Raw genomic sequence first — 16,593 nt, 5'->3', positions numbered from 1 at the left:
TGTAGACACACTGTAATAAACATAACACACCTGTCTGTTAACACACTGTAATAAACATAACACACCTGTCTGTAGACACACTGTAATAAACATAACACACCTGTCTGTAGACACACTGTAATAAACATAACACACCTGTCTGTAGACACACTGTAATAAACATAACACACCTGTCTGTAGACACACTGTAATAAACATAACACACCTGCCTGTAGACACACTGTAATAAACATAACACACCTGTCTGTAGACACACTGTAATAAACATAACACACCTGTCTGTAGACACACTGTAATAAACATAACACACCTGCCTGTAGACACACTGTAATAAACATAACACACCTGTCTGTTGACACACTGTAATAAACATAACACACCTGTCTGTAGACACACTGTAATAAACATAACACACCTGCCTGTAGACACACTGTAATAAACATAACACACCTGTCTGTAGACACACTGTAATAAACATAACACACCTGTCTGTAGACACACTGTAATAAACATAACACACCTGTCTGTAGACACACTGTAATAAACATAACACACCTGCCTGTAGACACACTGTAATAAACATAACACACCTGTCTGTAGACACACTGTAATAATCATAACACACCTGTCTGTAGACACACTGTAATAAACATAACACACCTGCCTGTAGACACAGTGTAATAAACATGACACACCTGTCTGTTGACACACTGTAATAAACATAACACACCTGTCTGTAGACACACTGTAATAAACATAACACACCTGTCTGTTGACACACTGTAATAAACATAACACACCTGCCTGTAGACACACTGTATTAAACATAACACACCTGTCTGTTGACACACTGTAATAAACATAACACACCTGTTTGTAGACACACTGTAATAAACATAACACACCTGTCTGTAGACACACTGTAATAAACATAACACACCTGTCTGTTAACACACTGTAATAAACATAACACACCTGTTTGTAGACACACTGTAATAAACATAACACACCTGTCTGTAGACACACTGTAATAAACATAACACACCTGTCTGTAGACACACTGTAATAAACATAACACACCTGTCTGTAGACACACTGTAATAAACATAACACACCTGCCTGTAGACACACTGTAATAAACATGACACACCTGTCTGTTGACACACTGTAATAAACATAACACACCTGTCTGTAGACACACTGTAATAAACATAACACACCTGTCTGTAGACACACTGTAATAAACATAACACACCTGTCTGTAGACACACTGTAATAAACATAACACACCTGTCTGTTAACACACTGTAATAAACATAACACACCTGTCTGTAGACACACTGTAATAAACACTGTAATAAACATAACACACCTGTCTGTAGACACACTGTAATAAACATAACACACCTGCTTGTAGACACACTGTAATAAACATAACACACCTGTCTGTAGACACACTGTAATAAACATAACACACCTGTCTGTAGACACACTGTAATAAACACTGTAATAAACATAACACACCTGTCTGTAGACACACTGTAATAAACATAACACACCTGCCTGTAGACACACTGTAATAAACATAACACACCTGTCTGTAGACACACTGTAATAAACATAACACACCTGTCTGTAGACACACTGTAATAAACACTGTAATAAACATAACACACCTGTCTGTAGACACACTGTAATAAACATAACACACCTGTCTGTAGACACACTGTAATAAACATAACAACCTGTCTGTTGACACACTGTAATAAACATAACACACCTGTCTGTAGACACACTGTAATAAACATAACACACCTGTCTGTAGACACACTGTAATAAAATAAACATAACACACCTGTCTGTAGACACACTGTAATAAACATAACACACCTGTCTGTAGACACACTGTAATAAACATAACACACCTGTCTGTTGACACACTGTAATAAACATAACACACCTGTGTGTAGACACACTGTAATAAACATAACACACCTGTCTGTAGACACACTGTAATAAACATAACACACCTGTCTGTAGACACACTGTAATAAACATAACACACCTGTCTGTTGACACACTGTAATAAACATAACACACCTGTCTGTAGACACACTGTAATAAACATAACACACCTGTCTGTAGACACACTGTAATAAACATAACACACCTGCCTGTAGACACACTGTAATAAACATAACACACCTGTCTGTAGACACACTGTAATAAACATAACACACCTGCCTGTAGACACACTGTAATAAACATAACACACCTGTCTGTAGACACACTGTAATAAACATAACACACCTGTCTGTAGACACACTGTAATAAACATAACACACCTGCCTGTAGACACACTGTAATAAACATAACACACCTGTCTGTTGACACACTGTAATAAACATAACACACCTGCCTGTAGACACACTGTAATAAACATAACACACCTGTCTGTAGACACACTGTAATAAACATAGCACACCTGTCTGTTGACACACTGTAATAAACATAACACACCTGCCTGTAGACACACTGTAATAAACATAACACACCTGTCTGTAGACACACTGTAATAAACATAATACACCTGCCTGTAGACACACTGTAATAAACATAACACACCTGTCTGTAGACACACTGTAATAAACATAACACACCTGTCTGTAGACACACTGTAATAAACATAACACACCTGCCTGTAGACACACTGTAATAAACATAACACACCTGTCTGTAGACACACTGTAATAAACATAACACACCTGCCTGTAGACACACTGTAATAAACATAACACACCTGCCTGTAGACACACTGTAATAAACATAACACACCTGTCTGTTGACACACTGTAATAAACATAACACACCTGTCTGTAGACACACTGTAATAAACATAACACACCTGTCTGTAGACACACTGTAATAAACATAACACACCTGTCTGTTGACACACTGTAATAAACATAACACACCTGTCTGTAGACACACTGTAATAAACATAACACACCTGTCTGTAGACACACTGTAATAAACATAACACACCTGTCTGTAGACACACTGTAATAAAATAACACTGTAATAAACATAACACACCTGTCTGTAGACACACTGTAATAAACATAACACACCTGTCTGTAGACACACTGTAATAAACATAACACACCTGTCTGTAGACACACTGTAATAAACATAACACACCTGTCTGTAGACACACTGTAATAAACATAACACACCTGTCTGTAGACACACTGTAATAAACACTGTAATAAACATAACACACCTGTCTGTAGACACACTGTAATAAACATAACACACTGTAGACACACTGTAATAAACATAACACACCTGTCTGTAGACACACTGTAATAAACATAACACACCTGTCTGTTGACACACTGTAATAAACATAACACACCTGTCTGTAGACACACTGTAATAAACATAACACACCTGTCTGTAGACACACTGTAATAAACATAACACACCTGTCTGTAGACACACTGTAATAAACATAACACACCTGTCTGTTGACACACTGTAATAAACATAACACACCTGTCTGTAGACACACTGTAATAAACATAACACACCTGTCTGTAGACACACTGTAATAAAAACATAAACATAACACACCTGTCTGTAGACACACTGTAATAAACATAACACACCTGCCTGTAGACACACTGTAATAAACATAACACACCTGTCTGTTGACACACTGTAATAAACATAGCACACCTGTCTGTAGACACACTGTAATAAACATAACACACCTGTCTGTAGACACACTGTAATAAACATAACACACCTGTCTGTAGACACACTGTAATAAACATAACACACCTGTCTGTTGACACACTGTAATAAACATAACACACCTGTCTGTAGACACACTGTAATAAACATAACACACCTGTCTGTAGACACACTGTAATAAACATAACACACCTGTCTGTTGACACACTGTAATAAACATAACACACCTGTCTGTAGACACACTGTAATAAACATAACACACCTGCCTGTAGACACACTGTAATAAACATAACACACCTGCCTGTAGACACACTGTAATAAACATAACACACCTGTCTGTAGACACACTGTAATAAACATAGTACACCTGCCTGTAGACACACTGTAATAAACATAACACACCTGCCTGATGATGCAACACAATCAAAGTACAGGTATGATATAGCATCATCAACAACACTGTTCTAGCTGACTTTCAGATATGACTCTCAGTGGTCACCCACCTCTTGTTGTTAACCCCAGTGCCCTGGATAAACTCTCAACCTGGCACCTCACAATATCATTGTGGGGAGAGGGGGAGAGTGAGAATGAAACAGACACACCTGGGGGAGAGACAGTGGGGGAGAGGGGGACACCTGTCTGAGAGTAATAAGCGAGACAGTTGGGGGGAGACAGAGAGATAGAGATAAGAGAGGGGGAGAGGGGATAGACATAAGAGAGTCTGTAGGGAGACTGATAGAGAGAGAGAGGGGAGGGGAGAGGGGAGAGTGAGAGAGTGAGCCTGATGATGGGGAGAGAGAGTGGGGGAGAGAGGGGAGAGAGCGAGAGAGTTGAGGAGAGAGTATGAGACTGAGCTGAGAGAGTGGAGTTGTTAAGAGTGCCCTGGGGGAGAGGGGGAGAGGGAGAGAGTTGGGGGAGAGAGAGGGGGAGAGAGAGGGGAGAGGGGAGAGTGAGAGAGTGAGAAAGGGGGGGAGAGAGAGAGAGAGAGAGGGGGAGGGGGAGAGCGAGAGAGTGAGAGATGGGGTGGAGAGAGGGGGAGGGAGAGAGCGAGAGAGAGAGAGAGGGGTGGAGAGAGAGAGAGCAAAGGAGGAGGGAGAGAGAGGGGGAGGGGAGAGAGAGGGGGAGAGAGAGGGGGAGAGAGAGAGAGAGAGAGAGAGGGGGGAGAGAGAGTGGGAGAGAGAGTGGGGGAGAGTGAGAGAGAGGGAGAGAGAGGCGGGAGAGAGTGGGAGGAGAGAGAGAGAGAGAGAGAGAGAGAGAGAGAGTGGGAGAGAGAGTGGGGGAGAGGGAGAGAGAGAGAGAGAGCGAGAGAGGGAGAGGGGAGAGAGAGGGGAGAGAGAGGAGAGAGAGAGGGAGAGGGGGAGAGAGTGGGGGACAGAGCGACAGAGAGAGGGGAGAGAGAGGGGGGAGTGAGAGAGCGAGAAAGCAAGAGAGGGGGAGAGAGAGGGGGAGGGGAGAGAGAGAGGGGGAGAGAGAGAGGGGGGGAGAGAGAGAGGGGGGTGAGAGAGAAAGAGAGAGGGGGGAGAGAGAGAGAGAGCAAGAGAGAGAGCGAGAGAGAGAGAGGGGGAGTGAGAGAGAAAGAGAGAGGTGGGAGAGAGACGGGGGGGAGCGAGAGAGCGAGAAAGCAAGAGAGGGGGAGAGAGAGGGGGAGGGAGAGAGAGAGAGGGGGGAGAGAGAGGGGGAGAGAGAGAGGGGGAGAGAGAGAGAGAGAAAGAGAGAGGGGAGAGAGAGAGAGCAGAGAGAGAGAGAGAGAGGTAGAGAGAGAGGGGAGAGAGGGGGAGCGAGAGAGCGAGAAAGCAAGAGAGGGGAGAGAGAGGGGGAGGGAGAGAGAGGGGGGGTGAGAGAGAGAGAGAGAGAGAGAGAAAGAGAGAGGGGGAGAGAGAGAGCAAGAGAGAGAGCGAGAGAGAGAGCGAGTGAGAGAGTGAGTGAGTGAGAGAGAGTGAGTGAGAGAGACTGTGAGAGAGAGAGAGGGGGGGAGAGAGAAAGAGAGAGGTGGGAGAGAGAGTGGGGGGGAGAGCGAGAGAGAGCGAGAGAGAGAGAGGGGAGAGGGGGAGAGAGAGCGAGAAAGCAAGAGAGGGGGAGCGAGAGGGGGGAGGAGAGAGAGAGGGGGAGAGAGAGAGGGGGAGAGAGAGAGAAAGAGAGAGGGGCAGAGAGTTGAGAGAGAGAGGGGGAGAGAGGGGGAGAGAGAGAGAAAGAGAGAGGGGGAGAGAGAGAAAGAGCTGTAATACCTTGAACGATTAAAAAGAGAGAGAAAGAAACAGCAGGAGTGTGATTTCATGGAATGAGGAACAGATATTGTGGATGTAACATTTGAAAATACTGTAAATGGTTTAGTGATAAAAGATGTTCTTGTGCATAGTTTATCTGGTCACATTCTGTGGATGATCTCAGCTGTGTGTGCAGAGATGTGTCTGAAGCATTGGATTTGCTTGCCTATGTAACAATGTTGTACATGTAGCTAGTTATTCTTTCTGATAGTCAGTCGGTCAGATGCCCCCCACTTACCCTAACTCCAGCCTCCCTCCCGCTCCCCCACTCTCCCCCAGGTACTGCTGGCTGAGGAGAGAGGAAGTGAGCGGCTGTTTGCGGTGAAGGTGTTAAAGAAGGATGTGCTGTTCCAGGATGAGGACACAGAGAGTGCCATGGTGGAGAGGAGGGTTCTGGGACTGGCCAACCGCCCCCACTTCCTCACAGCACTCTACTCAGCCTTCCAGACAGAGGTGTGTGTGATGGAGCAACATGCCTTACCACAATACCCTCCTGGCAGTTTGCAGCAAAGTCCTTAAAGTGCATTCACTACATGTAGTCATTATGTCTGTCAATCAATCATGTAGAATAAACACTGTTCAGTCAATGAACAGCCAGGGACATGGCTGGGCTTTGAACTATCAGGTCTTGAATCAACTTGTTTTGGTCAATGAACCTCAAGTTTAACACATTTAGGTGTTTCACCCTTTAATCATATTGGTCTTAGTTGACCCAGATCTGTGTTTAAATGAACCAATGAAATAATTAGCTTGCTTCCCTTAACAAGGTCATTAGTCCTGGAGGAGAGGTTATTTGAGAACAGATTGCTTTTTCATTTTGACTGGAGGGGAATTACATAATGTGTATGTGTGTGTGTGTATGGATGTGAGCGCGTGCCTACACGTGTATACGTTTGTGTGTGTGTATGGATGTGAGCGCGTGCCTACATGTGTATATGTTTGTGTGTGTGTATGGGTGGGAGCGCGTGCCTACACGTGTATACGTTTGTGTGGGTGTATGAGTGGGAGCGCGTGCCTACACGTGTATACGTTTGTCAGTGTGTATGGGTGGGAGCGCGTGCCTACACGTGTATACGTTTGTGTGTGTGTATGGGTGGGAGCGCGTGCCTACATGTGTATACGTTTGTGTGTGTGTATGGGTGGGACGTGCCTACACGTGTATACATTTGTCAGTGTGTATGGGTGGGAGCGCGTGCCTACACGTGTATACGTTTGTGTGTGTGTATGGGTGGGAGCGCGTGCCTACACGTGTATACGTTTGTGTGTGTGTATGGGTGGGAGCGCGTGCCTACATGTGTATACGTTTGTGTGTGTGTATGGGTGGGAGCGCGTGCCTACACGTGTATACGTTTGTCAGTGTGTATGGGTGGGAGCGCGTGCCTACACGTGTATACGTTTGTGTGTGTGTATGGGTGGGAGCGCGTGCCTACACGTGTATACGTTTGTGTGTGTGTATGGGTGGGAGCGCGTGCCTACACGTGTATACGTTTGTGAGTGTGTATGGGTGGGAGCGCGTGCCTACACGTGTATACGTTTGTGAGTGTGTATGGGTGGGAGCGCGTGCCTACACGTGTATACGTTTGTGAGTGTGTATGGGTGGGAGCGCGTGCCTACACGTGTATACGTTTGTGTGTGTGTATGGGTGGGAGCGCGTGCCTACACGTGTATACGTTTGTGAGTGCGCCCATCCATGAGGGTGTTTTTGCATTCTCTATAGTGGCCATATGTGTACAATGTCCATATTAGGCTGTGTGTGTGTGTGTGTGTGTGTGTGTGTGTGTGTGTGTGTGTGTGTGTGTGTGTGTGTGTGTGTGTGTGTGTGTGTGTGTGTGTGTGTGTGTGTGTGTGTGTGTGTGTGTGTGAGTGTGTGTGTGTGAGACTGTGTGTGAGACTGTGTATGTGTGTGAGACTGTGTGTGTGTGTGAGACTGTGTGTGTGTGAGACTGTGTACCTCATTAGGAAAATACCAGGGCAGTGGTACTAGTGATCATGTTTGTGTGGTCTTGTCTGTTTGCTCCTTCAGGTCAAACAATAATTAGACTATTTGACTAAAAGGTCCATTCATTTGCCTCAAGAAGCAGTGTGTGTGTTTTCGTTTCCCTAGTAACAGCATCATTATTTTCCATCACCCAGGACCGTCTCTACTATGTGATGGAGTATGTCAACGGAGGAGACCTCATGTTTCACATCCAGATAGTTGGCAAGTTCAAAGAGCCTCACGCAGCGTATGTATACAACCTACTTCCCTATCTCTCCATCCATCGTTCCATCTGGTTTTATTAGTCAAGCAACCACCATCCGTCCCCTCCCTGTTCTCCTCCCCTCTCCCTCCTCCTCCCTCTCAGCCAGGTGCTACCCCATCATCATTAAGCTGTGATCAGTCATCAATAGCTAACTCTTATCTCTACCTAGCTCTCTATCCCCATGTCTCTCTGTATCTCTCTCAATTACATTCCCTCTCTCTCTCTCTCTCTCTCTCTCTCTCTCTCTCTCTCAGGTTCTATGCAGCAGAGATAGCCATAGGCCTCTTCTTCCTCCATACTAAAGGAATCATCTACAGGTATTAAAGGAATCATCTACAGGTATTAAAGGAATCATCTACAGGTATTTAAGGAATCAAAGGAATCGTCTACAGGTATTACAGGAATCATCTACAGGTATTACAGGAATCATCTACAGGTATTACAGGAATCATCTACAGGTATTACAGGAATCATCTACAGGTATTAAAGGAATCATTTACAGGTATTACAGGAATCATCTACAGATATTAAAGGAATCATCTACAGATATTAAAGGAATCGTCTACAGGTATTACAGGAATCATCTACATATATTAAAGGAATCATCTACAGGTATTACAGGAATCATCTACAGGTATTAAAGGAATCCTCTACAGGTATTAAAGGAATCATCTACAGGTATTACAGGAATCATCTACAGGTATTACAGGAATCATCTACAGGTATTACAGGAATCATCTACAGGTATTACAGGAATCATCTACAGATATTAAAGGAATCATCTACAGGTATTAAAGGAATCATCTACAGGTATTAAATGAATCATCTACAGGTATTACAGGAATCATCTACAGGTATTACAGGAATCATCTACAGATATTAAAGGAATCATCTACAGGAATCATCTACATATATTAAAGGAATCATCTACAGGAATATTACAGGTATTAAAGGAATCCTCTACAGGTATTAAAGGAATCATCTACAGGTATTACAGGAATCATCTACAGGTATTACAGGAATCATCTACAGGTATTACAGGAATCATCTACAGGTATTAAATGAATCATCTACAGGTATTACAGGAATCATCTACAGGTATTACAGGAATCATCTACAGATATTAAAGGAATCATCTACAGGTATTACAGGAATCATCTACAGATATTGAAGGAATCATCTTCAGGTATTAGAGGAATCATCTACAGGTATTACAGGAATCATCTACAGGTATTACAGGAATCATCTACAGATATTAAAGGAATCATCTACAGGTATTAAGGGTAACAACATATCACTGACCTGATCAGTGGCTGGCAGCAACTTTCTATTAGTCAGATCAAGGCCATACAATATGTGTTCTCTCTCTCTGTCTCTCTCTCTCTCTCTCTCTCTCTCTCTCTCTCTCTCTCTCTCTCTCTCCCTCTCTCTCTGTCAATTTCTCCTACTGTCTGTCTCTTAATTCAATTCAATTCAAGGGGCTTTATTAGCATGGGAAACATATGTTAACATTGCCAAAGCAAGTGAGGTAGATAATATACAAAAGTGAAATAAACAATAAAATGTAACATTAAATAGTACACTCACAGAAGTTTCAAAATAATAAAGACATTACAAATGTCATATTTTGTATATACAGTTTTGTAACGATGTACAAATGGTTCTCTCTCTGTGTCTCTCTCTCTCTCTCTCTCTCTCTCTTTCTTTCTCTCTCTCTCTCTGTCTCTCTCTCTCTCTATCTGTGTCTCTCTCTCTCTCTGTCTCTCTCTCTCTGTCTCTCTGTGTATCTCTCTCTCCCTCTCTGCCTCTCGCTCTATCTCTCTCTCTCTCTCTCTCTCTCTCTCTCCCTCTCGCTCTATCTCTCTCTCTCTCTCTCCCTCTCTCCCTCTCGCTCTATCTCTCTCTCTCTCTCTCTCTTTCTCTCTCTCTCTCTCTCTCTCTCTCTCTCCCCCTCTCTCTTTCTCTCTCTCTTTCTCTCTCTCTCTCTCTCTCTCTCTCTCTCTCTCTCTCTCTCTCTCTCTCCCTCTCGCTCTATCTCTCTCTCTATCTCTCTCTCCCTCTCGCTCTATCTATCTCTCTCTCTCTCCCTCTCTCTCTCGCTCTTTCTCTCTCTCTCTCTCTCTCTCTCTCTCTCCCCCTCTCTCTTTCTCTCTCTCTTTTCTCTCTCTCTCTGTCTCTCTCTCTCTCTCTCTCTCTCTCCCTCTCGCTCTCTCTCTCTCTCTCTCTCTCTCTCTCTCTCTCTCCCTCTCTCCCTCTCGCTCTATCTCTCTCTCTCTCTCTCTCTCTCCCTATCTCACAGGGATCTGAAGCTGGATAATGTGTTGCTGGACAGTGAGGGTCATATAAAGATAGCTGATTTCGGGATGTGCAGGGAGGGCATGTTTGAAGGTGACACTACACGTACCTTCTGTGGGACCCCAGACTACATCGCACCAGAGGTACTCCATTCATCACCCCTCTTACTCCCCCCACTCCCTCTCATGCCCGCCCAGCACAGTACTTACCCCCACTCACTCCCTCTCATGCCCGCCCAGCACAGTACTTACCCCCACTCACTCCCTCTCATGCCCGCCCAGCACAGCACTTACCACCCCACTCACTCCATCTCATGCCCGCCCAGCACAGCACTTACCCCCCCACTCACTCCCTCTCATGCCCGCCCAGCACAGCACTTACCCGTGCTGAGCGACAATGTGATTGGTGATTGGCGTGTGAGAGACAGTGTGATTGGCGTGTGAGAGACAATGTGATTGGTGGTTGGAGTGTGAGAGACAGTATGATTGGTGATTGGTGTGTGAGAGACAGTGTGATTGGTGTGTGAGAGAGTGTGATTGGTGATTGGTGTGTGTGTCATTGTGGTATCATTAACCTCATAGTTAAACCAGTAGGGGATTGATTATCTAATGTAAAATCTCTATTGATTTTCCTGCATCTGTCATTGTGGTCAGAGATACAATATATTTCCCCAGAGCCAGAGAGGGAATCGTTGTCTATCCCGCATGGTGTCATCTCTTAATTATTGACTATACACATACCTGTCTGTCTGTCTGTCTGTCTGTCTGTCTCTCTCTCTGTCTCTCTCTCTCTGTCTCTGTCTCTCTGTCTCTGTCTCTGTCTCTCTCTGTCTCTGTCTCTGTCTCTCTCTGTCTCTCTCTCTCTGTCTCTGTCTCTGTCTCTGTCTCTGTCTCTCTCTCTCTGTCTCTGTCTCTCTCTCTCTGTCTCTCTCTCTCTGTCTCTCTCTCTCTGTCTCCTCACAAACACACATAGTGTATATAGTTTCCTGACCCTCTGTGTAATCCTGTCCTCCCTCCTGTCCTCCCTGTCTGTCAGATTGTAGCCTACCAGTCCTATGGTAAGGCAGTTGACTGGTGGTCGTATGGGGTGCTGCTCTATGAGATGTTGGCTGGACAGGTATGACTTGACTTCTCCATTCTTTCTAGCACTGAATCTAGCACCAATGGCTTCAACACAATATAACCAACTATGTCCTCTCTATCTCTCAATTTCTATTTCAATTTAAGGGGCTTTATTGGCATGGAAAACATTGCCAAAGCATGTGAAATAGATAATAAACAAAAGTGAAATAAACAATTGGAAATTAACAGTAAACATTACACTCACAGATTTCCAAAAGAATAAAGACATTTCAAATGTAATATTATGTCTATATACAGTGTTGTAATGATGTGCAGATAGTTAAAGTACAAAAGGGAAAATAAATATAAATATGGGTTGTATTTACAATGGTGTTTATTCTTCACTGGTTGCCCTTTTCTTGTGGCAACAGTTCACACATCTTGCTGCTGTAATGACACACTGTTCTATTTCACCCAGTAGATATGGGAGTTAGTCAAAATCGGGTTTGTTTTCTAGTTCTCTATCTCCACCTCGCTCTCACCTCACTCCCTCTTTTTCTATCTTCCTCCTCTCCCCTCCCTTCCTCCGTAACTCCGTCCCCATTCCCCCCTTCTCCCCTCCATACTCTCTCGCCCCCCTCAACTCTCTCTGTCCTCCCCTCCCAGCCTCCCTTTGATGGTATTGATGAGGAGGAGTTATTTCAGTCCATCATGGAGCAGAGTGTCTCCTATCCCAAGAGTCTGTCCCGTGAGGCCGTCGCCATCTGCAAGGGGGTGATCTACATCCTATTCAATTCACTTAGTCCCCTCAAGAAGGCATATCTCACCATGTCATTTTTAAGTCAACATAGTGGAACGTACAGCATACTAACCTTGCAACTCTGCAAGAATGAGATTTCAAGACAACGCTCCATCGTTCTATTGCTCTTGCCCTCTTTTCTATCTCTCCATTTCCTTTTTCCTCCATTTTCACACTCTCCTTCTTTCTTCCTCTCCACTGTGCCCAGCTCCTGACCAAGCACCCAGCGAAGCGACTGGGCGGAGGGGAGGAGGGGGAGAAAGAGATACGGGAGCATCACTTCTTCCGTTGGATGGACTGGGACCGACTGGAGAGAATGGAGATACAGCCTCCCTTCAAACCCAGAACTGTTAGTCTCTACCTCTACCTCCTCTATTCTCTCTCTACCTCTACCTCTTCCTCTACCCCCTCTATTCTCTCTACCTCTTCCTCTACCTCTACCTCCTCTATTCTCTTTCTACCTCTACCTCTTCCTCTACCTCCTCTATTCTCTCTCTACCTCTACCTCTTCCTCTACCTCCTCTATTCTCTCTCTACCTCTTCCTCTACCTCCTCTATTCTCTCTCTACCTCTACCTCTTCCTCTACCTCCTCTATTCTCTCTCTACCTCTACCTCTTCCTCTACCTCCTCTATTCTCTCTCTACCTCTTCCTCTTCCTCTACCTCCTCTATTCTCTTTCTACCTCTACCTCTTCCTCTACCTCCTCTATTCTCTACCTCTACCTCTTCCTCTACCTCCTCTCTCTCTCTACCTCTTCCTCTACCTTCTATTCTCTCTCTGTCTACTTCTTCCTCTTTCTATTCTCTCTCTCTCTTCCTCTACCTCTATTCTCTCTCTACCTCTTCCTCTACCTCCTCTATTCTCTCTATACCTCTACCTCTTCCTCTACCTCCTCTATTCTCTCTCTACCTCTACCTCTTCCTCTACCTCCTCTATTGTCTCTCTTTCTATCTCTCTCTCTCTCTACCTCTTTCTCTGTCTGTCTCTCTCTCTTTCTATCTCTCTCTACCTCTACCTCTTTCTCTGTCTCTCTCTCTTTCTCTCTCTCTCTCTACCTCTTTCTCTGTCTCTCTCTCTCTTTCTATCTCTCTCTACCTCTTTCTCTGTCTCTCTCTCTCTTTCTCTCTCTCTACCTCTTTCTCTGTCTGTCTCTCTCTTTCTCTCTTTCTCTCTACCTCTTTCTCTGTCTGTCTGTCTCTCTTTCTATCTCTCTCTACCTCTTTCTGTCTCTCTCTCTTTCTCTCTCTCTACCTCTTTCTATGTCGGTCTCTCTCTTTCTATCTCTCTCTCTACCTCTTTCTCTGTCTCTCTCTCTCTTTCTCTCTCTACCTCTTTCTATGTCTGTCTCTCTCTCTATCACTCTCTCTCTACCTCTTTCTCTGTCTCTCTCTCTCTTTCTCTCTCTCTACCATTTTCTCTGTCTGTCTTTCTCTCTCTCTTTCTTTCTCTCAATTCAATTCAATTCAAGGGCTTTATTGGCATGGGAAACGTGTTAACATTGCCAAAGCAAGGGAGGTAGATAATATATAAAGTGAATATATAAAGTGAAATAAACAATAAAAATTAACAGTAAACATCACACATACAGAAGTTTCAAAACAATAAAGACAATACACATGTCATATTATATATATATATACACACTGTGGAATTTCACCCAGTAGGGAGTTTTTCAAAATTGGATTTGTTTTCGAATTCTTTGTGGATCTGTGTAATCTGAGGGAAATATGTCTCTCTAATATGGTCATACATTGGGCAGGAGGTTAGGAAGTGCAGCTCAGTTTCCACCTCATTTTGTGGGCAGTGAACACATAGCCTGTCTTCTCTTGAGAGCCATGTCTGCCTACGGCAGCCTTTCTCACGTGTCAGTTTTTCTCCCACTCCCTCATCACTATACGTATACTGTATACAGTATATATCTCCTCAATTCTCCCTCATTCTCAGAGATAGACATTGAGCATTCTGGAACAGATAGGGGAGTCATAACAGTCATGACCCTTTTGCCCCGGGGTCACGCCCCCTTGTCTCGTATGCAAAACTATGCCATCATTAGCCTGTCACTTGTCAGTCTGTGGCCGTGCCAGCCAATGGCTGAGTGGGCAGTGAGGTGTCAGAATGTGCTCTGGGATCAGAGGCCAGGCCCATTAGCCAAATGAGATTCATATCAACCAGCAGAGCAGCTTTCACACGCTGAGGGGAACAAGGACCACACGTTACATGCTTTACTGTACACCTGAGGGAGAGAGGAGGAGGGAGAGAGAAGGAGAGATGGAGCGAGAAATAGAAAGAGGGAGAGAGATAATTAATGTGTGGATGTGTGTGCCCGTGTGTGTGGAAGAAGGAGTTTGATTTTTCATGTGTATATTTGTGTTCTATGTGTAATAATCTCTCTCTCTCTCAGGGTGGGAAGAAAGGGGAGAACTTTGACAAGTTCTTCACAGCGGCTCCGTCTGTGCTGACACCCTCTGACCCTGACGTTCTGGCGGCCATTGACCAGGAAGACTTCCTGGGCTTCTCCTTCATTAACCCTGAGCTCGCCCCCCCGACCCTCACTGCCATCTGAGGGGGTGCAGCTCTCTGTATTTTTATCCTCTTCTCTTGGTCTGAAGGGAGCAGCTCTGTCTCTCTCTATCCTCTCTGTCTAACAGTCTTTTTCTAAAGCAAATTTCAAAACAGAGAAGAGAAGCACACAATTTAAACACAAACAATCAGTATACACATCCTATAGATAACTCTCCCTCTGTGCTATACTCTAGAGCCTGAGAAAATCTGTGTGATACGGCGATGGATGGGCAGATTAGTGGTACAAGTCAAATAACACATTTAGTTGATGCAATGCATACAAAACAACATTACTGTTATTTAAAGATGATGCAGTTCATTGCAAACAGATACTGTAAGATGACTGAATCTGACTTAAATCTGTAGTGGTTTTAAGGTAAATGTATTTTATGACATGATATCATGCTAATGTGGTATCAATATCAGATCTATTACATAGAAATAGAGCTAGAGCTGTCTATATGCCAAATGGATAATCTATTACTTATGAAATTAATTACCTCTGATATTATGTAAAGCAGTATTTCTTGTGTCATGTAATGTCATATTGTGTTCTATTACATTGTTCTATTATATTATTACCAAAAAATTGCTCCTTGTTTTGTGTTTCCAATTTAACTTCAATCCATTGATCATATAATTGTGATATATAGCTAGAAACCTAGAAGATGGGTAAGAAATCAAATCAATCATTATAATATTACTGCTTGAAGAAAAGTTGCTCCTAATCAGTGATCTGGGATCACATTCCCCTACCTACCCCCAGTCCTAACTTTAACCGTTAGACCTGAGGTGAATGGTAACCATTCTTGAAAATGAAACCATCTAACCGTGTTCTGAGGTTAAGGGTTATTTTAACTAACTGCATGATTACTTACTCTCCCATCTCCATCAACAAATAAAATATTTTACACCAGATATGAGGACTACCAAGTCAACCATCTGATTGATGTTTCCATACTGCACAGCTATGCCCTGTCAGCCGTACACGTTGTCATCTCTCATTATATTCCTAGATCAGTTGCTATATTTCTTCATTTTCTTGCTGATTTGAGACTTTGACCTGGACCCAAATTGAAAGTGAAAGCGCTAACTCCGGTCCAACTGAGCTAACTGACCCGGGTTGGCACTACATCAGACACGTGACCTGAGACTACCCAGGATATCTGAGATGAGGAGAGGACGGTTTTATAATGTGATGTGGCATTCAGTGGCCATTTTGGTTGAGGTTCACCAACCAGTGACAGAGTAAATACATCTCATAAGGTTTTGTTCCATTTCTTGCTGAGACTAGCCAGAATGTCTGAGATAAAGGAGAAGACTGTTTTAACATGCGATGTGGACCTCAGTGGCCATTTTGGCTGAGGTTCACCAACCAGTGACAGAGTGACGGAGTAACACATCTCCGAAGGAAACATAGTTAGGAGTTAGGAGTTAGGTAGCATGGTTAGGACATTTTCAGTAGAGTTGGGATTCAGTGAGCTACAATGCTTCTTATTAAGCCCCAACTAATAATATGCTTATATGCTAGCATATAACAAATCAAATCAAATCCAATTTTATTTGTCACATACACATGGTTAGCAGATGTTAATGTGAGTGTAGCGAA

The 16,593-nt window shown here is 43.8% G+C and overlaps 1 protein-coding gene across 1 annotated transcript in view; it reads left to right on the top strand.

Moving 5' to 3' along the window:
• LOC112240612 (protein kinase C alpha type-like) overlaps positions 1-16,593 on the top strand; it is a 100,404-nt gene extending 83,811 nt beyond the window's left edge. Inside the window, exons 10-17 of the mRNA XM_042305028.1 lie at positions 6,303-6,476; positions 8,157-8,248; positions 8,521-8,583; positions 10,566-10,704; positions 11,597-11,677; positions 12,289-12,396; positions 12,630-12,770; positions 14,824-16,593. Of these exons, the coding sequence (XP_042160962.1) occupies positions 6,303-6,476; positions 8,157-8,248; positions 8,521-8,583; positions 10,566-10,704; positions 11,597-11,677; positions 12,289-12,396; positions 12,630-12,770; positions 14,824-14,985 (960 nt within the window). The 3' untranslated portion in view covers positions 14,986-16,593. The remainder of the gene's footprint in view (positions 1-6,302; positions 6,477-8,156; positions 8,249-8,520; positions 8,584-10,565; positions 10,705-11,596; positions 11,678-12,288; positions 12,397-12,629; positions 12,771-14,823) is intronic.

This window comes from Oncorhynchus tshawytscha, linkage group LG23, assembly GCF_018296145.1.
Source record: "Oncorhynchus tshawytscha isolate Ot180627B linkage group LG23, Otsh_v2.0, whole genome shotgun sequence".
Classification (NCBI taxonomy): Eukaryota; Metazoa; Chordata; class Actinopteri; order Salmoniformes; family Salmonidae; genus Oncorhynchus; species Oncorhynchus tshawytscha.
Note: the sequence above shows the minus strand (reverse complement) of the source record. Positions and strands in the feature narration are given on the sequence as shown.